The sequence below is a fragment of the Oncorhynchus gorbuscha genome, linkage group LG05 (assembly GCF_021184085.1).
Source record: "Oncorhynchus gorbuscha isolate QuinsamMale2020 ecotype Even-year linkage group LG05, OgorEven_v1.0, whole genome shotgun sequence".
NCBI lineage: Eukaryota > Metazoa > Chordata > Actinopteri > Salmoniformes > Salmonidae > Oncorhynchus > Oncorhynchus gorbuscha.
In genome coordinates this window covers 27,978,539-28,000,229 of record NC_060177.1, presented here as the reverse complement: position 1 = coordinate 28,000,229, position 21,691 = coordinate 27,978,539, and the positions used below count along the sequence as shown (strand labels likewise).

Below are 21,691 nucleotides of genomic sequence, written 5' to 3'. Positions count from 1 at the left end.
TAACTGCCACCGATCCCTTTTCCATTTTCTGTTTTTTTTTGTCTGTTTAGTTTCACCTGTTCCTTGTTGAGGTTGATCAGATAGGTTGGCTATTTAAGCCGGTAGGCCCGCCTGCTCTTCGTGTGGGCTTAACTATTTCTCCCACTGTGTTTCTGTGTGGCAGTACGTATTATGTTGAGCATTTGTTATTGTGCACCCGGTATTCTTGGCAAGCGCTATTTTTTCCCCTGTGCGTAATAAACGCTATCCTGAACTTTCTGCCTCCTGCGCCTGTCTCCACACCCACTACGACTTGATCGTTACAGAAGCCCACACCAAGAGCATGGAGTCAGCAGGAGCAGCGGCCACCCCCTTCCATCGATGGAGGAACGCGTCCTCCATCACACCACCATCCTCCATCGGATTGGGTTTGTGATGGACCAGATGATGGAGAGAATGGACCGATGGGAGAGGAGTGGTCTCCCCACTTCACCTCAGGCTCCTCCGACGAGTCCGCCCACTCCGGCGGCCGGCTCCAGCACACTTCCTAGCCCTCTCGCTCCCATTCCTATGGAGTTAGGGGGGGGAGCTTCAAGGGGAACCGGAGGGGGAGGAGCCAGGGCCAGGGTCAGGAAGTGCAGGGTCAGGGCTGGTCAGGGAGGCCACGGTTCCACTGGACATGGTAATGCAGGTGAATCATAGGGAGAGGATTAGTCTCTTCCTTATCGATTCACCTGCGTTTCCAGTGGTGCTGGGGGGCCCCTTTCTGGCCAGTCACAATCCCAGGATTTTGTGGAGACAGGGGGTTCTCCAGGGGTGGTCAGAGGAGAGTTCAGGTAGGTTTATGGGAGTGTCCATTGGTGCCATGTCGGTGGAGAGTCCAGACCAGGTTTCCACTGTGCGCATTCCCTCTGAGTATGCCGATTTGGCTATCGCCTTCTGTAAGAAGAGGGCGACTAAATTATCACCTCATCAACAGGGGGATTGTGCGATAAACCTCGAGGTCAACGCTGCGCTTCCCAGGAGTCACGTGTACCCATTGTCACAGGAGGAGACATTGGCTATGGAGCCATATGTCACGGAATCTCTGGGACAGGGGTACATTTGGCGCTCCATTTCACCCGTCTCCTCAAGTTTCTTTTTTGTGAAGAAAAAGGAGGGAGGTCTGCGTCCGTGTATTGATGATAGCGGTCTCAAATCCATCACAGTGGGGTTTAGTTACCCGCTACCTCTCATCGCTACGGCTGTGGAATCATTTCACAGAGCGCAGTTTTTCATGAAACTGGACCTCAGGAGCGCGTATAATTTTGTGCGTATTCGGGAGGGAGACGAGTGGAAACCACGTTTAGTACCACATCGGGCCATTATGAGCACCTCGTCAAAGAATGCTCCAGCCGTCTTTCAATCCTTTGTAGACGAGATTCTCAGGGACCTGTACGGGGAGGGTGTGGTTGTATATATCGATGATATCCTGATCTATTCCACCACACGTGCAGCGCATGTGTCTCTGGTGCGCAAGGTGCTTGGGAGACTGCTGGAGCATGACCTATACGTCAAGGCTGAGAAGTGTGTGTTCTCCAAACGAGCCGTCTCCTTCCTGGGTTATCGTATTTCCTCCTCGGGGTGGTGATTGAGTGTGACCGTGTTAAGGCCGTGCGTAATTGGCCAACTCCAACCACGGTGAAGGAGGTGCAGGGTTTGCCAATTACTACCGGAGGTTTATCCTGGGTTTTGGCCAGGTAGTGGCCCCCATTACCTCACTGCTGAAGGGGGAGCCAGTGCGTTTACGGTGGTCAGCAGAGGCTGACAGAGCCTTCAATCGGTTGAAGGCGCTGTTCACTGATGCGCCCGTGTTGGTGCACCCGGACCCCTCATTAGCGTTCATAGTGGAGGTGGACACGTCCGAGGCTGGGGTGGGTGCCGTGCTATCACAGTGCTTGGGTACGCCACCGAAAATCCGCCCCTGCGCTTTCTTTTCGAGGAAGTTCGGCCCGGCGGAGCGTAACTATGATGTGGGGGACCGGGAGTTGTTAGCTGTGGTAAAAGCCATGAAGGTGTGGAGACACTGGCTTGAGGGGGCTAGGCACCCTTTCCTCATCTGGACTGACCACCAGAATCTGGAGTATATCCGGGCAGCAAGGAGACTGAATCCGCGTCAGGCAAGGTGGGCCATGTTCTTCACCCGATTTAGGTTCACAATCTCGTATAGACCAGGTTCCCTGAACACGAAGGCCGACGCTCTGTCCCGTCTCTATGACACAGAGGATCAGCCCATCGATCCTACTCCCATCCTTCCAGCCTCTAGGCTGGTGGCACCGGTGGTATGGGAGGTGGACGTGGACATTGAGCGGGCGTTACGGTTGGAGCCTGCACCTCCACAATGTCCTACAGGTCGCAAGTACGTGCCGCTTGGTGTTCGTGATCAATTGATTCGGTGGGCTCACACACTACCCTCTTCGGGTCATCCTGGTGTGACGAGGACAGTGTGGGGTCTTAGGGGGAAGTACTGGTGGCCCACCTTGGCTAGGGATGTGAGATTCTATGACTCTTCCTGTTCGGTGTGCGCCCAGAGTAAGGCTCCTAGGCACCTTCCTAGAGGGAAGTTTACAACCCCTCCCCGTTCCACAACGACCATGGTCTCACCTGTCGGTGGTTTTCCTTACCGATCTTCCCCCGTCTCAGAGGAACACCACATTCCTGGTTGTTGTGGTTCGGTTTTCTATGTCCTGCCGTCTCCTTCTTTTGCCCAGTCTCCCTACGGCCCTAAAGACTGTGGATGTTCTATTTACCCACGTCTTCCGGCACTACGGGGTGCCCAAGGGCATCATCTCTGATAAGGGTCCCCAGTTCACGACCCGAGTGTGGAGGACGTTTATGGAATGTCTGGGGTTCTCGGTCAGCTTGACCTCCGGTTATCACCCCGAGAGTAATGGGCAGGTGGAGAGAGTGAACCAGGAGGTGGGTAGGTTTCTGCGGTCGTATTGCCAGGACCGGCCAGGGGAGTAGTCAAGGTATGCAGTGTGTGGGGCCCTTTAAAGACCTGAGGAGGATAAACGAGATGTGTTATAGATTATAACTCCCTTCCTATTATCTTATTAACCCCTTGTTTTATGTGTCTCTCCTCAGGCCAGTGGTAGCTGGTCCCCTGCAAGAAGGAGCGGTGCCAGACGTCCCTCCGCCCACTCTGGACATCGAGGGGTCCCCGGCGTACACAGTAAATGCTGTTCTGGACTCAAGACGCCGGGTGAGGGGCGTACCTTGTCTACTGGGAGGGGTACGGCCCGGAGGAGAGGTGCTGGGTACCAGTGGGGGACATCTTGGATCCATCACTGTTGAGGGATTTCCATCGCCTCCACCTGGATCACCCCGCGCCTCGCTCTCCGGGCCGCCCTCGAGGCCGGTGTCGGCGCGTCGGGGGACTGTCACGACTCCTACCGAAGGTGGCTCCTCTCCCTGTTCGGGTGGCGCTCGGCGGTCGTCGTCACCGGCCTACTAGCTGCCACCGATCCCTTTTCTTTTTGTTTTATCTGTTTAGTTTCACCTGTTCCTTGTTGAGGTTGATTAGTTGGGCTATTTACGCCGGTAGGCCCGCCTGCTCTTTGTGCGGGCTTAACTATTTTTCCTACTGTGTTTCTTTGTGGCAGCAATACCAAGAAAGGCCAGTAGGTGGCAATGGTACTGTACACTGTATATGGGTGGAGTTTTCATAAATACAATGAAGATGGTGTGATCTCATCTAAAATAATCTCCATTGAGAACCATCACAAAGTTGTAACCCATCCAACTTGAAGGAGCTGGAGCAGTTTTGCCTTGACGAATGGGCAAAAATCACAGTGGCTAGATGTGCCAAACTTACAGAGACAAACCCTAAGAGACTTGCAGCTGTAATTGTTGCTAAAGGTGTCTCTACAAAGTATTGACTTTGGGGGGTGAATAGTTATGCACGCTCAGGTTTTCAGTTTTTTTGTCTTATTTCTTGTTTGCTTCACAAGAAAAAATATTTTGCATCTTCAAATGATACGAACCCCCACCAAAAATCTATTTTAATTCCAGGTTGTAAGACAGCAAAATAGGAAAAATGTCAAGGGGGGTGAATACTTTTGCAAGCCACTGTACAACGGACGAGTAGCCAGCAGTTGAAGCTTACAGTTTTCTGCATCTGGGTAGGAAAAATAAACTTTTGAAAGTGCCATGGGAGAACCTTCCAGAAGGACAACTTAGTTGGTATCCGTATTGAATTGACCTTTTTATTTAGCTTTTTCTGATACATTTATGTAGCCATTAAATATGTGCTACTGTCCTGAGTCTACTACAATAGCTTGAAAAGAACAAAAAGCTAAAAATAAGTACAGTTATAAAAGCGAAATAACTACTTCAAGGAATAACCCAAATAAATCAACCAAAATATCCTTCAAAAATATGTATTTATTGTTCAGTTAGTGTCTCAACTCTTCAAACAGCAGCTATGGACAAGTATGTCACACAAAGTCTGCAATTTGAAATAAAATAACAAAATAAATCATTCGTAAGTGTACTGTTATGTACTAAAAACCACTAAACAAAAGAACAAATATCATACTATACATCAGGGGTTCTCAAACAGTGGTCTGTGGACCCCTAGGGGTCCCTGGTGTAATTGCAAGGGGTTCGTGAAATAAAAAGTGTAATGAATGTATTCAGCACCACAAGGATTCCAGTAACTTTACATATAATATAGAGGGGGTGGAGGTCTCGAGGACCGCTCAAAACCTCGCCTCAAAATATGCAGGAGTTCCTGTCCCCAAAAAAGGTTGAGAACCACTACTATACACACTACTGAACAAAATAACCAAACATATGTTTGTTGGTTTCAACTGATCCAACAAATTGCTGGCAGATATTTTCCCTCTTGACTGTCCAGCCTGTCTTTATGTATATATATATATGCCATTTAGCAGACGCTTTTATCCAAAGCGACTTACAGTCATGTGTGCATACATTCTACGTATGGGTGGTCCCGGGGATCGAACCCACTACCCTGGCGTTACAAGCGCCATGCTCTACCAACTGAGCTACAGAAGGACAATACATGTACATTGAAGACAACTACACCATTCAGTCTCTCTTGGCCCATGCTGGCCCGTAACCAAGTATTTAAACTCCTCTCAGCCTCACATGAAGACACTGGCACCACAAACCAAATTCTGATCAGCACCTCAACTTGGTCAACCAACCCCCGCACCTCCACTGGAAGCCTCCTGAGGACCTCTGCTGCTTCTCCACGGCTGCTATAGGGGTATTTGTTGCAAAAGAGAGGCAACTGCACTGAAAGAGAATCTATGTTCAACTTAGGGTACTGATCTAGAGACTCATCCAACTCCCCCGTAAGAAGCACTCTTTCCAACTTTTGCAGGACGTTTAGACTGTCCTCGTCAAAATGGTCACCAAACTGAACCTGCACACCATGCAACACTGCCCTATAGTGATCCACTGCTTTGCCAGCAAATCGTCTTGAGTGTGTCTCAATGGATTCATTGGAGTCAATCAATGCCGTTGCTTACTCATACAGTGCAAGGTAGCTTTCGTCATTTCTGCTGTTTACCCCACGCGCTGGATAACTTGTCATGTATTGTCATATATTGTCATGTCTTGTCCCTGTGCTTTCTCTTCTATTCGTTTCCCCCTGCTGGTCTTATTAGGTTTCTTTCCCTCTCTCTATCCCTCTCTCTCTCTATCGTTCCGTTCCTGCTCCCAGCTGTTCCTCATTCTCCTAACGACCTCGTTTACTCTTTCACACCTGTCCCCTATTTTGCCCTCTGATTTAGTCTCTATTTCTCTCTCTGTTTCTGCTTCTGTCCTTGTCGGATTCTTGTTTGCTGTTTGCTGTGTTCTTGTTCCGTCCTGTCGTGTTTTGCCTTATCATCAGATGCTGCGTGTGAGCAAGTGTCTCTGTCCGCTACGGCCCGCGCCTACCCGAAGGTACCTGCAGTCTGTTGCCGCTTATCCTGCGATTCCCCTCAACAACTAGAGGATTTCTGTTTTCCCCGTTTGGACATTTCCTGTTAAGGATTGAGGATTATGTTATTCTCTGTTTGGACTTAAATAAACTCAGTTTCTGTTAAGTCGCTTTTGGGTCCTCAATCACCTGCATAACATAACTGGACACTGATTAGATTTAGCTGGTGTGCTGTTACAGTTACAAAGTGGCGGTGGGTTTGGCAGTTTTGATGTGCTGTGAATTTTACAATGGCTTTTCTCCACTTCCTAAATCCTGCACTAATGAAGGCAGCATCCGCTCTTTGGCCAAAAGATGGCTGGCTTGAAAACCCTTGGCAACAGTGAAAACACATTTATAATGTAGCCAGAGGAAATCACAAAACCATCTCTCTTGAAAGGTCAACACTCTGTTGGCAAGAGTTTGTGGATCTATAAATTGTGGGTGTGGCTGATATGGTTTTGTGCCATCACTGAGGTAACTGGACAATGCTGTGCCACTGTCCCCTATACTGATGCTGCTGGCAACAAGGTTGACACCTGGTCCTGCCGTGGCTGTGACACTGTCCCCTATACTCGTGCAGCTGGCAACAAGGTTGACACCTGGTCCTGCCGTGGCTGTGCCACTGTCCCCTATACTGGTGCTGCTGGCAACAAGGTTGACACCTGGTCCTGCCGTGGCTGTGCCACTGTCCCCTATACTGGTGCAGCTGGCAACAAGGTTGACACCTGGTCCTGCCGTGTCTGTGACACTGTCCCCTATACTGGTGCAGCTGGCAACAAGGTTGACACCTGGTCCTGCCGTGGCTGTGCCACTGTCCCCTATACTGGTGCTGCTGGCAACAAGGTTGACACCTGGTCCTGCCGTGGCTGTGCCACTGTCCCCTATACTGGTGCTGCTGGCAACAAGGTTGACACCTGGTCCTGCCTTGGCTGTGACACTGTCCCCTATACTGGTGCTGCTGGCAACAAGGTTGACACCTGGTCCTGCCTTGGCTATGCCACTGTCCCCTATACTGGTGCAGCAGGCAACAAGGTTGACACCTGGTCCTGCCGTGGCTGTGCCACTGTCCACCAAACTGGTGCTGCTGGCACCAAGGTTGACACCTGGTCCTGCCGTGGCTGTGCCACTGTCCCCTATACTGGTGCTGCTGTCAACAAGGTTGACACCTGGTCCTGCCGTGGCTGTGCCACTGTCCCCTATACTGGTGCTGCTGGCAACAAAGTTGACACCTGGTCCTGCCGTGTCTGTGCCACTGTCCCCTATACTGGTGCAGCTGGCAACAAGGTTGACACCTGGTCCTGCCGTGGCTGTGACACTGTCCCCTATACTGGTGCTGCTGTCAACAAGGTTGACACCTGGTCCTGTCGTGGCTGTGCCACTGTCCCCTATACTGGTGCTGCTGGCAACAAAGTTGACACCTGGTCCTGCCGTGTCTGTGCCACTGTCCCCTATACTGGTGCAGCTGGCAACAAGGTTGACACCTGGTCCTGCCGTGGCTGTGACACTGTCCTCTGAAGTCTCTCTCCCTGGCTCTTTCCCTTTCACCACCCTCACTGCCTCACAGTCTTCACAGTCTCACAGTCTCCTAGAAATGAAATAAGGTGTTTGCCGTACTCCTACCTACCGGTACCAAAAACTACACAATTAATCACAACAGCAATACCTTTGGCTTAAACAAATCTTAGTTCAGTCACCAGTTTAAGTTGAGAGTGGGGGTATCCATGGCATTGTCTCTACCAGTCTGTCCCTGCCTATCAGTCTCTGCCAGTCTGTCCCTGCCCATCTGTCCCCAGCTCTGCTGTCTGTTGCCTGCTCTGCCTTATGACATCATTGTGAAACATTTCCATTTCACCTCTTTCTTATGAGCATTTTATCAACTAGTCTTTGAGATATTAGGCTACTAGGGTTCTTACCTTGCGTTTTGGTGTACTGAAAAAAATACTCTGATGTCTGTCTTTTTAAAAAAAAATCTACCTGGCTGGCTGGCTACACACACAGTGTGCAGGTTATTTACAGTAGGAGATGGGCATCTCATTTCTGTGGTGTTTGCTATATAATCTTTGCTATCGTCAGTTTACTCCAAGATCCGCACACAGGTACTTCAAAGTCCCCTAGCGACAATTTTAGCTTTTGAAATGAAACCATTACTGATATTTAAGACAACGGTAGAAGATAGTGTAGTTCTGTTCAGTTTGGAGGTCAGTTTATCGCTAACCTTATCACAGGGACTTTGAAGCACTACAGCTGCATGCTGATCTTGGAATAAACAGACAATAGCAAAGATTCCATGTTTGACTACGCCACATAAAATGGAATAGGTACTATCTAGCTTGATAGTTAATGTTTGCTTTAGTTTGCTCGCTAGCTCTGCAAATTCAGCTATTGTGTGTGTGTGAACCCTGCCAACACAAAACAACATTGCTATGGTGCGATTGACTGGATTAACCTCACGTTAGTTACGTGCATTGAATGCCTTTCAGACGGTAGACACGAACCCTCTGTTACCTTGCCAGCTAAGGAACACTACATTGCATTGCTAACTTCTCTCATTGACTCAAATTCAAATAGCTGCAAACAATGGTTGATGTTACTGTAGATAGCTAGCAAACTGTTGCTAACCGCTAGCTAACATAGAGAGTGACCTGTAATTTAATGTTGCTAACCGCTAGCTAACATAGAGAGTGACCTGTAATTTAATGTTGCTAACCGCTAGCTAACAAAGAGAGTGACCTGTAATTTAATGTTGCTAACCGCTAGCTAACAAAGAGAGTGACCTGTAATTTAATGTTGCTAACCGCTGTCACGCCTTGGTCTTAGTGTTTTGTGTTTTCGTTATATATTTGGTCAGGCCAGGGTGTGACATGGGTTTATGTTGTGTTTCGTATTGGGGGTTTGTAGTATTTGAGATTGCGGCTGAGTAGGGGTGTTGTTTAGGCTTGACTGCCTGAGGCGGTTCTCAATCAGAGTCAGGTGATTCTCGTTGTCTCTGATTGGGAACCGTATTTAGGTAGCCGGGGTTTCTCTGTGTATTTCGTGGGTGATTGTTCCTGTCTCTGTGTAGTTTCACCAGATAGGCTGTAATAGGTTTCACACGTTCCGTTTGTTGTTTTTGTATATGTATAAGTTATTTCATGTATCGCGATCTCTTCATTAAAGCCATGAGTAACCACTACGCTGCATTTCGGTCCGACTCTCTTTTGACAAACGAAGAACGCCGTTACAACCGCTAGCTAACATAGAGAGTTACCTGTAATTTAATGTTGCTAACCACTAGCTAACATAGAGAGTGACCTGTAATTTAATGCAGTGAAAATGAAGACTGGTGATGGTTATAAATGTGTTTTCTTGTATTGAGTTGTAGAAGTAAAGAAATATCTAACATATCCTTTGTTTGAACTACTTACTGGATGTCAGCCACCAACGACAGACACTGTCAGATTCCCACACATGCACAGTACCTGCCTCTTGTGCCACTGCTCAGTGCTGGGAGGCAGTGGATCAAACCATTGTGAGGCAAAGGGCGGAGGTCTCATTCTTTTGAAACTTAAAAACGCGCTATTAAGTGTCTATAACCAGCACAAGTGCTTTCATTGCGTATTATTCATATTATTGAAATCATTATTCAAATTTTAATTTTTTCAAATCATATTTTTCCCAGGATGAGGGAGGACGGGGCCTTTCAACCAATGCTAAAATGTAATTATTCTTGTCTAGGCTAGGGTGGCAGAACATCCAGGGCATTGGTGATTTTATAAATTTAATCAGATTGAAAATATTAGGCTATGTTATTGACATTGAACTGATAATATAGCCCAATAACGAGATGTGTTAAAAATTGTGTTTAATTTAATAATAATAATAATAATAATATAATAATAATAATAATATATGCCATTTGCTTTTAAAAACTTACAGTGTGTGCATACATTTGGTCCCGGGAGAACCCATAGCCATGCTCTACCAACTGAGCTACAGAAGACCACCCTAGCTACAGAAGACCACCCTTGTAGCATAGGCTTATTATTTGGGCTGCTATTATGTTCTGTTCCTCCAACTTTTAGCTGAGGCAGATTTTTGTATCGGCAAGGGCTGCAGAACGTTCAGGACCGGCCCTGTCATTACGCAATACGCTTTGAAAGGCGGTGAGCGACTTGATAAAAGCGGTCGGCTCGAACCCACCCATTCTATATGCTGACAAATCTACGGCCTTGAAACACAGAAATAGCAGGAGAATTTGAAAATTGTGGGAGCCAACGGGGATGTCTAGAGACGATACTGATTTCGCCTCTTCCTCTCTGATTTCCGAGATTATTACAAATACCTTCGAACTGATTTATAGACAGACGGGCTCTGAAATAGCCTTCATTTCAAATTCTTTGGATTAAAACCGGAACGTAAGCCTTCAATTAAATTAGGTCCGCATGAATTGATTCTATCGTGACGTTGTTTGTTCACACTCACGATAGATTGTTGATTCGGAGCTACAATAATACAATGTTAACGTGTAGCCTAACATTAGGATGTGAAATAGGTTTCACCTCGGCAAAATCTACAGAATTGGACTATTTCCTAACGTTCAAGAGACATTTATATCGGAAAATAAAATAATTGATCTCTCAGAATGAAAGATTATACTGTATTACGTGATCAATTTTTTCTTATGAAAAGTTGTTTAAACTTGAAAGTATCAGTATTGTGGATAGTGTAGGGACTTATTTGTAGCGAAAAAAAATACAATTAAGCGGTCACAATCAAGCCTGTTTTAAAAATGTCTCATGTAAAAAAAGTATTTCTGTGACAGAGTGAAATATTATACTGTATTACTTAATCAACCTTTTGACATAACTTGGCTAAACTTTAAAGTAGGCCAATCAATATTGTGGACAGTGTAGGAACTTATTTGTAGCCTAAAGAAAAGAAACGTAGGCCTGTTTGAATTATTCTTATGTCAAAACATAATTTTATTAGATTTATTTGACCTTATTTTTGTATATTTCAGGTAAAATTGATGCATGCTTATGTGAAGCAGCTAGTGAAGATGTGTCTCCCTGGTATCTTCATTGTTACCCTGTTGACCCTCTCTATTTCTGCTGTCCATGGTGGGAAAGTCCTGGTGTTTCCTCAAGACGGCAGCCACTGGGTCAACATGAAGGTCATTATTGAAGCGCTGCATTCAAGAGGTCACAGTGTGTCAGTAGTACGGCCATCAGACAGCTGGTACATCAAGGAAACCTCTCCCCACTACAGTTCAATCACAATTGATAGTCCAGGTGGAGCTGATGAGGAATTATTTAGCTCATTTGTGTCAAGACTAATACAGATAAAGAGAGAGGGAAACTCTGCTTGGACTCGTTTTAGTTTGGACATGGAGTTGAAGGACGGGTTTTCTGAAATTCACCGCAAAGTGTGTGAGATGATAATCAAAATGTTAGAGAATAAACAGTTGATGCAGTCTATTAGAGAAACCAAGTATGACTTGGTTCTGGCAGACCCAATAAATGGGGGAGGCATTGTGCTGGCGCACTATTTAAATGTGCCACTTGTTTTCAATGTTAGATGGACTATAAGCGGTGAGGGTCATTTTGTTATTGCTCCCTCTCCACTATCTTATGTTCCAATTCCTGCTGCAGAGTTAACAGACAAGATGAGTTTTTTTCAGAGGGTCCGTAACTTCCTTGTTTATATCACCAGGCAGTATATGTACAGACAGACAATAGAACCTCATTATTCTGCCGTAGTTAGTCGTTACTTTGGTCCTGAGGTCGACTACCTCTCATTGTTTCAAGCTGCTGATTTATGGCTCATGAGAGTTGACTTTGTGTTTGAGTTCCCTCGTCCCACCATGCCTAATGTTATATATATGGGAGGGTTCCAATGTAAACCTGCCAAGCCTCTTCCCCAAGAACTAGAGGAGTTTGTTCAGAGTTCTGGGGTGCATGGAGTCATTATCATGTCTTTGGGGACTTTCATTGGGCAGCTTCCACATGATATAGCTGATGAGATAGCTGCTGCTTTTGCCCAACTGCCTCAGAAGGTAATCTGGAGGTATAAAGGAGACAGGCCAGCTACTCTGGGCAACAACACCTTACTAGTTGACTGGATGCCTCAGAATGATCTTTTAGGACACCCTAAGACAAGGCTGTTTGTAGCTCACGGAGGAACAAATGGGATATTTGAGGCTATCTACCACAGTGTTCCAATAGTAGGCCTTCCTCTGGTGTTCGACCAAACTGACAATCTTTCTAGAATGAAAGTGAAGGGTGTAGCAAAGGTTGTGGATTTAGCAACACTAGATAGAAACATATTCTCCCAGGCCTTACAGGAAGTTCTGGATGAGCCATCCTACAGGACGAACATGCAGAGACTCTCCAGGCTACACAGGGATGTGCCAATGGAGCCCCTGGACACTGCCCTCTTCTGGATTGAGTTTGTCATGAGACACAAAGGTGCTGCTCACCTGCGTACAGAGTCCTACAGAATGCCCTGGTACTCCTACCACTCTGTAGATGTAATGGTGTTTTTACTGACTGTTGTGTTATTTACTCTGCTGGCTTTCATTGGCATTATCAGATGTTTCTGTTGCAGGTCATGTTTGAAAATGAAAATGAAAGAGGAATGATTATGGCTTTCATCTGTACACAGTGTGGTACAACAATATGTTTTTACTTGTCTCACTCATTATACTTTTTGTTCACATGACAAATATATGTGGCATTGATGTAGACATACAGTATTGTCGACAGATGTTTTATCTATTTGTTTTTTGAAGATTTTGCTAAACTTACAACTGTACTTTAACTGTTCAGCCCATTTAACTGTTCAGCCCATTTAATCAAAGGTTTGAATAGGAAAGTCCAAATGTGCACTTTAAATATGAATGCTGTTATAGTTGTGTGTGGCTGCTTTCTTTGTGTGTAATAGTTAAACTGATGTAAATGTTGATTCTTCAGAAGACCGTTAAGGAGCTCTGTTTTTTAATAAAGATATCATGCAGCTTAGATGTTTGAAGATATCATGCAGCTTAGATGTTTGAAGATATCATGCAGCTTAGATGTTTGAAGATATCATGCAGCTTAGATGTTTGAAGATATCATGCAGCTTAGATGTTTGCCAAAAACACTTTGTCCCTCATTGGTTTGTTCTTTTTTTCTTCCACATCTATTGTGGAGGTCATTTCAAAAGGACTAAGAACTTTCAGTTTGTTGTTATACAGACTTTAACGACAACATCATTCTTCATTCATTCTATATATATATATATATATTATAGAAGGGTTGATAATTCAGAGGTAATATAATCCTATGAGATCCGGGGAGGAATGTGAAGGGATTTTCATACTGATGCTTATAAAATGACAGCATTGATCTGCAATAAATAAGCCAACCAAGGTGGTCTGCATAGAGCAGAAGAAGGGTTTCTATTGTCTGACTTTTCTCTAAAGGACTCTGCTTGAAAGCCTCACTTAGATTTAGTTCACTTAGAAATACAGAGAGTATATTTCCCTCCTTTTGCCCTCTTACCAGCCTAAATTCATTGGGGTATGGACTCTACAAGGTGTCGTAAGCATTCCACAGGGATGCTGGCCCATGTTGACTCCAATGCTTTCCATAGTTGTGTCAAGTCGGCTGGATGTCCTTTGGGTTGTGGACCATTCTTGATACATGGGAAACTGTTGGCTGTGAAAAACCCAACAACACTCAGTGTATAATAGGGCCGTAGCATTTTAAGCAATGCCAGTGGCGATTTCAGCATTTAAATGTTGGTGGGGTAAACTCCACTGTGGAAATGGGAGAACCTTCCAGAAGGACAACCATATATCTGCAGCACTCCACCAATTAGGCCTTTATGGAAGAGTGGCCAGATGGAAGTCACTGCCAAAATGCACCTAAAGACACTCGCTCAGGACCTCAGACTGGGGCGAAGGTTCACCTTCCAACAGGACAACGACCCTAAGCACACAGCCAAGACAACGCAGGAGTGGCTTCGGGGCAAGTCTCTGAATGTCCTTGAGTGGCCCAGCCAGAGCCTGGACTTGAACCCAATCAAACATCTCTGGAGAGATCTGAAAATAGCTGTACATAAACGCTCCCCATCCAAGAAGACTCAATGCTGTAATCGCTGCCAAAGGTGCTTCAACAAAGTACTGAGTTAAGGGTCTGAATATTTATGTAAATGTGTGTTTTTTGTAATGCATTTGCAAACATTTCTAAAAACCTGTTATTGCTTTGTCATTATGGTGTATTGTGTGTAGATTGATGAGGGGAAAAAACGATTTAATCCATTTTAGAATAAGGCTGTAACATAACCAAATCTGGAAAGTCAAGGGGTCTGAATACTTTCCAAAGGTACAGTACCATACTCTGGAATTGTTATCTTCACATTGCCAAAACATCATCATCCCTCAACAACTTCAAGCGAAGACTGGGGGTCAGCCTGGTGAACCAATCTACTCAGTAATCTCCTCCATATTGCCTAACTCTCATATAAGCCTTTGGCCTTTCAGCACCACCTGCACACTGTTCTTTTTTATTGTTTTTTAAATCTGTATTGTTATCTATCACTTTTTTTCCATTGCGCAAATAAATGAAAGCACCAATGGCCTCACGGTAACATCCATGAGCAGTTTCATTCCTGTCCTGCAGTTTACAAGGATTATCGTATCTTTGATGTGTCTGGGTGGTTTAATACATCATCCACAGCATTATTATTATTCAATCTCTGACTTGTTATTGTTACCCATCTACCAATCACTGCCCTTCATTATGAGGCAAATTCTTATTTACAATGACTGCCTACCCTGGCCAAACCCTCCCCTAACCCGGACGATGCTGGGCCAATTGTGCACCGCCCTATGGGACTTCCAATCAAGCACAGTTGTGATAAAGCCCGGGATCGAACCCGGGTCTGAAGTGACACCTCTAGCACTTCAATTCAGTGCCTTAGACCGCTGCACCATTCAGAAGGCCCATGTATCAACCGCTTTTATTATATGATTTGTTAAGACACATTTTTACTCCTGAACTAATTTAGGCTTGCCTAAACAAAGAATACTGAATATTTATGCAACAACTATATTTTGGTCATGATTAGATTGTAGATTGCTGACAAAAATATATCATTAAATCCATTTTAATCCCACTTTAACACAGTACAATGTGAAGAAATCAAGGGGTCTGAATACTTTTGCAAGGAACTGTATATATATATTAGGGCTGTCAGAGTTAACTTTTTGTAATTTTAGTGCACACATTGTTTTGGTTTGACAGACCAATTTTTTCTTTCTTTTTTTCTTTTTTTAACACAAAACATTTTTGGGGGTCTTCATTCCAGGTTAGGGTTAGGCATAAGGTTATCAGTATGTATCAAATCAAATCAAATGTATTGGTCACATACACATATTTAGCAGATGTTATTGTGGGTGTGGCGAAATGCTTGTGTTCCTAGCTCCAACAGTGCAGTAGTATCTAACAATTTACATTGGCATTGACTAAATACATTAGACTAGAATACTGTCTTTACATATGAGATGAGTAAAGCAGTATGTAAACATTATTAAAGTGGCCAGTGATTCCATGTCTATCTATATCAGGCAGCAGCCTCTAAGGTGCAGGGTTGAGTAGCTGGGTGGTAGCTGGCTAGTGATGGCCATTTAACAGTCTGATGGCCTTGAGATAGAAGCTGTTTTTCATTCTAGTGTACCTTGCCTTATGGATGATAGTGGGGTGAACAGGCTGTGGCTTGGGTGGATAATGTCCTTGATGATCTTTTTGGCCTTCCTGTGACATCGGGTGCTGTAGGTGTCCTGGAGGGCAAGCAGTGTGCCCTCTGTGATGAGTTGCGCAGACCGTACCACTCTTTGGAGAGCCCTGCGGTTGCGAACGGTGCAGTTGCCATACAAGGCGGTGATACAGCCAACAGGATGCTCTAAATTGTGCATCTGTAAAAGTTTTTGAGGGTCTTAGAGGCCAAGCCAGATTTCTTCAGCCTCCTGAGGTTGAAGAGGCGCTGATGCCTTCTTCATCACACTGTCTGTGTGGGTGGACCAATTCAGACTGCCAGTGATGTGTACGCCAAGGAACTTGAAGCTTTCCACCTTCTCCACTGCAGTCCCGTCGATGTGGATAGGGGCGTTCTCCCTCTGCCATTTTCTGAATTCCACGATCAGCTCCTTCGTTTTGTTGACATTGAGGGAGAGGTTATTTTCCTGGCACGACACCACCAGGGCCCTCCTCCCTGTAGGCTGTCTCGTCATTGTTGGTAATCAGGCCTACTACTGTTGTGTCGTCTGCAAACTTGATGATTGAGTTGGAGGCGTGCGTGGCCACGCAGTTATGGGTGAACAGGGAGTACAGGAGGAGGCTGAGCAGGTACCTTTTGCAAATGGTCGCATGCGGTTGGACACATGGAGGAGAGAATCATTTTCGCAGTATCCTCAAAACCGTGTCCGTTTGACACAACTGCCGACAGGTACAGGGACATAAACACAAAAAATGCTGCTTGGAGACAAGTGTCTACGATAGTAGGATTGCCAGGTTAGTTTAGTAGTGAGCTTGTGCTAGATGTGGCTAGTTAGCGTCAACTAGCTAGCTAACCTAGCCAATGAGGTGTGTGTGAAAGAAATAGTCAAATTATGCTAGTTACTACCCCTGATAACTTTACCAAATAATAATGTTTGAAAGAGTGAGAGTGTGTATGCTATATAAATAGTAATCGAAATGGTAGATACTACTGTACCCCTGGTAACTTGGTCAGATAACCGTGTGTGTGTGTGTGTCTATGTGTACAGTAGGTGACATGTCCATGATAGCTATCTAATAACTATAGTTATGCTAGGTAATGGTTTGGCTTATCATGTTCATGTCTATGTAGAAGAAGACTGTAGGAGGAAGTGGAGAGGACTCAGGGACAGGTATCAGAGAGAGAGAGAGAAGTGCAGAGAAAGAGAAGAAGAGGTCTGGGTGAGCAGCTTCAGGTCAGCAGCCTTGGCGCTTCTGCCACATTCTTTCTTTTCTGGATCAACGTCATCTACAAATGCGACCATCACCTCCACCGGTGGAGTGAGACCCTCTACAACATCAACCACGAGTATGACCACTACCGGTGCAGCTATGTAAGATGATGAAATGGAGGAAGCACCTCTGGATCTAAGATCACCTGAGATTATTATGAACCTCACGGAAGTGACCACTGAGGACCTCGTTGAGCAGGATGTGACGGTGGAGAGAAACAGAGAGAAACAGAGAGAGAATCGAAGAGGAACAATGTCACACCAGGTGTCATCAGAGGTACCAGCCCCCAGATCCACTCAACTCATTTCAGCAGAGGCTCCTCCAAGCCGTCGAGAGGGATGCAGCCCAACCTGATGCTCACAGGAAGGAGGATGAAGAGACCCTCTTTGCCATGAGCTTGGTGCCAACCCTGAGGAGGCTGCCTCAGCAAAGAGAAGCAAATGTATCAGCTGCTTTTCCAAGCCGAATTCAATGGTACGTTTTTTTTCTCTCCACATCACAGGTAGTGTCATAAGTGTGCGACAGTGAAGTAAAGTAGGTCATTTTTACAGTATAGTCATGTAGGTTAATTGGTATTTCAGATCAAAGTATTAATATGAGGCAAATGTATAGCTGTTGTTTCTGGGTTAGAAAATATCCTAAAACAGTTTGCTATCGAAATATCTGCCTGTCATATTCATCTTTTGATCTGAAATACAAATTCCATGAGTAAACAGCAAGTATTACCAACTTTACCACACTATATTTATGCCACTAACTACACTATGCAAACAGTATTTAGTTAACATAAATCTCACCTTTTATGGTGTCATATTATGTTAAGCTTGTATGTGTTGTTTTTCTCTTCCCTTTCAGAAATGGAGTCAATTTAGCCGACCAGCCCACAGGAAGGACAAGAAGAGGAGAGGAGTTGCCGGGGCCGACCAGACCACAGGAAGGACAGGGAGAGGAGAGGAGTGGCCGGGGCCGACCAGACCACAGGAAGGACAGGAAGAGGAGAGGAGTTGCCGGGGCCGACCATCCCACAGGAAGGACAGGAAGAGGAGAGGAGTTGCCGGGGCCGACCAGCTCACAGGAAGGACAGGAAGAGGAAAGGAGTTGCCGGGGCCGACCAGCCCACAGGAAGGACAGGAAGAGGAGAGGAGTTGCCGGGGCCGACCAGCCCACAGGAAGGACAGGAAGAGGAGAGGAGTTGCCGGGGCCGACCAGCTCACAGGAAGGACAGGAAGAGGAGAGGAGTTGCCGGGGCCGACCAGCTCACAGGAAGGACAGGAAGAGGAGAGGAGTTGTCTGGTTGTTGTTTTGACCTCCCTCATTGTACCTTTCTTTTCACACACGTCAGTTCCGTTTAAATTCAGTCAATTCATAAAGTCATTTGTTAATAAAGTCTTAGGATAGCATTCATAATTAGTGTTGCATAGATTTCTGAATTGAAACTCATACGGAGTTTTCTCAGATGCTCTTGGTCTCTTACGAGACTAAAGGTCAATATATTTCTTTCATTTAAAACCACTTGAAAACCAGGGTGTTGAAACTTTTTGTGAGGTTATGTTCCATCGACTGGTCGGTGACGTCCAGGGGCCATTTGTTTGTTTAGCTGTGTTATGGCTACACATTATTCCCTTTTTTTCAGAGACAGAGACACACACACACACACACACCTCTTCGTACCTCAGATCTCCAGTGCCCTGCCCTCTCTCTCTTTATGGCCATGTCTGCAGTTCCCCTACTACGTCTAGGCTTTATGAGTAGTCCCTGTATCGGTCTGCAGTTGTGCCATGCCAGGTGTGTATAATACTGATGTTAATGGGAGAGGGAAGGGGTTAAGGTGTGGTCTTTACTCCCAAATCGAAAAATGCAATTTTATGGACAACGGTGGATGGTTCTTAAAATAACCTTTTGTGTTACGGGGCTCTTAAAAGAGCCGTTTCACACCACGGCATACTGCCATGGGACTTCACCTGCTGGCGATGAGAAGTAGGTGGTCAGCTTTCTCCATCACCTGGAGTGCCTGTCTGGGGGCGTTGTTGGCACATGCCCTGGTGACATCAGGAAGGTGACCATTTGGCGTGGCCATCTCCATCCGGAGTGGCTCCTGGGATGCCCTCCGCAGGTAGTTGTGGAGAACACACGTGGCCTTCACGCAGGTATCGACATTTGAGGGGCTGTGACCAAGCACTTTCCGATACATTCTCCACCGGGCTGCCAGAATCCCAAAGGTGCATTCAACAACTAACCTTGCCCTGGACAGTCGTTTGTTAAAGATCCTTACAGGCTTTGGCAATGGGAGCTGGCATCCAGCGTAGGGCCTCATGAGGTTGGGTCTTAAAGGGAAGGCCTCATCGCCGACGAAGACGTGGGGAACAGATCCCAGGTCTCCAACCCCAGGGAGTGATGCAGGTGGTGGAATATCCAGGGTGCCATCCTGAAGTGCCTGGCCAAAGGCAGTCTCGGAAGGTCACGCCATCACTTCCCTTGCCGTAAGCACTAACATCGACAACACGGAAACAGTAGATGGCATCTACTACAGCCAAGAGTACAACTGAATATCTACCCTTGTAGTTGTAGAATTGCGAACCTGAGCACAGTGGAGCCTGGATTACTACATGTCTCCCAGCAATGGAGCCAAGACAGTTGGAGAAATTCCACCTCTCCAGGAACTCGGCAGCGATGGCCCTCCAGTCTTCCTCCTTGGGGACAGGCATGTATTCACCAACCAACTTTAATTCCACCCACATATTATATCTACTCATATAGCTACCTCATTACTGTTTATTATGCTTTACTAATTATATTGTAATACTCATCAACCATCATTAACAATGCCTTGAAACAGTACAATTCAGTCTATGACTATATCAATAAACTGTAGTCCAGGCCAACTCTACTCTTAGAAAGAATGTTTGTCCCCATAGGAGATCTCTTTTAGGTTCCAGGTAGTATCCCTTTTGCTTCCAAGTAGAACCCTATTGGGTTCCATGTATTAAGTATTATACCTGGAACCAAAAATAGTTATCCTATGGGGAAAGCAGAAGGACACTTTTGGAACCTTTTTCTCTGAGTGTATGTGAGTCCAATAAGAATGTAATGAATAACTGTAACTGTCTAAACAACAATGGGTCCTGGAGAAGACTAGCCTACCTTCACCAGGGCAGAAGGCACCTTTCTTTTCATTTGGTAACATTTCATAATTAAAAAAGGATTATTATAAACCAACTTTGGGAAAAGTTATAGTCCCAATGAACATTCCGTAAAAGTACATCTGAAGTCAAATAGGGACTATTAACTAGAGCCCTTTAGCTAGCTAGGCTGCACATAAAAACAATATCAAATATCAATCAATTATGGTATCAAATGCTTTAAAAATTTACTAGAATGTAGCTTACCGGAGACAAATCGCCAGGCGTTCAGCTGTGCTGATGGACTCCGGGTACTTGTTATCCATCCGGGTGATCCTGGCTCCAACCATCTGGAGCAGGTGATCGAACTGGCTTCGATCCAGACGAAAGTAACTTCGGAATTCCTCTCCAAACAGTCGAAGCTCTTGAATTACGCTTCGAACACACCGACTGTGTCATTGCGTTTCGATACACCAGAAGTACATTCACTTCCAATGGAACGCTGAATTTGCCTTGCAGCATTGCGTTGCATCAGGCAGTTGCAGTGCGTTCTGTGTAAATCGAACGTATGCACCAAATTGTATGCGTAGACTTGACAGAAAGTAGCAAAATATGAATGTAGATTTTTTTTGCACACATATTCAGTAAAAATGTGCTATTACGTAAAAAGTGTGAATGCATAATTTCTTCAAATTTTTTATTAATTTATTTGCCAAGTATATTATTTATTCGATGACATCCACACATTAATTGTGATAGCCTATAATATAATTTCCCTCCAAAATGCCGTTTTGGAGCGAAATGCAATAATAAATAGTCAAGATAGCAGAGTCGGCTCTTTCAACAATGAGACCAACGTTGAGGAAGGTGGTCTTGATCGCGCTGTTGGACCGGGACCAGCCCCGTTGAAAGCGCAGGTCTGTGTGGGTCCAGAGATGGTTAAAGTCCCGAAAGAAGGCAGGGGAGTTCCACCGTCTATAAGGCTAAAGCAACTGACTGTAGACGAAAGACGCGGAGTGAAGTCGGGGAAGGTTCAGCTGCAACAACTTGAAAAGTCGGACAGTAAAATAGTTTTCCAACAGCAAGGCGCAGATCAGCATGGCAGTTGCCATTATAAACGTTTTTATTTATAATGTTGAAATAGAATGTCTCCAACCCCCATATCACAAATCGAAATCATATGTATGTACATTGTAGGCCTACAATGAATTGAGAGAGCCTCAAATATAATTATTTTGTATATACCCACTGTTTGGCATGAATAGCGGCAAAGTTGCCTGTTTTAGTCATATGTCTTTGGTCACGTTTGCTGTGGGTCAAACAAAAACACTCCAATGATTGGTTGATAATGGAGGCGATGGCTGTAGGATGAGGTTGGTGAAGAGTAACTGCAGAAACTTGCGGTCAAAACTTGTTATCCCTACAATGCAATAAGGCGGTGACCGACTGGACAAAAGTGATCAGCTCGAACGCGCCCATTCTCTATACCGACATGTGTCCTCTCTTGAAAAACCGGAGCGTTTGAAAATTGCGGATGGGGAACGAGAATGTCTAGAGACTTTAAAAAAAATCTCTCTCAGAGTGAAAGATTATACTGTATTACGTAA

The 21,691-nt window shown here is 45.3% G+C and overlaps 1 protein-coding gene across 1 annotated transcript; it reads left to right on the top strand.

Moving 5' to 3' along the window:
• The first annotated feature begins 10,164 nt into the window (after positions 1–10,164).
• Positions 10,165–12,954, top strand: LOC124035066 (UDP-glucuronosyltransferase 2C1-like). The gene is made up of 2 exons (XM_046348481.1): positions 10,165–10,350; positions 10,956–12,954. The coding sequence occupies exon 2, from the start codon at positions 10,965–10,967 to the stop codon at positions 12,573–12,575; it is 1,611 nt and encodes a 536-aa protein (XP_046204437.1). The 5' UTR covers positions 10,165–10,350; positions 10,956–10,964; the 3' UTR covers positions 12,576–12,954.
• Positions 12,955–21,691: the final 8,737 nt, after the last annotated feature.

Bases quoted from the DNA above. Each gene is read 5' to 3' on its own strand.
- LOC124035066 (XM_046348481.1), top strand. From the start codon at position 10,965: ATGCATGCTTATGTGAAGCAGCTAGTGAAGATGTGTCTCCCTGGTATC.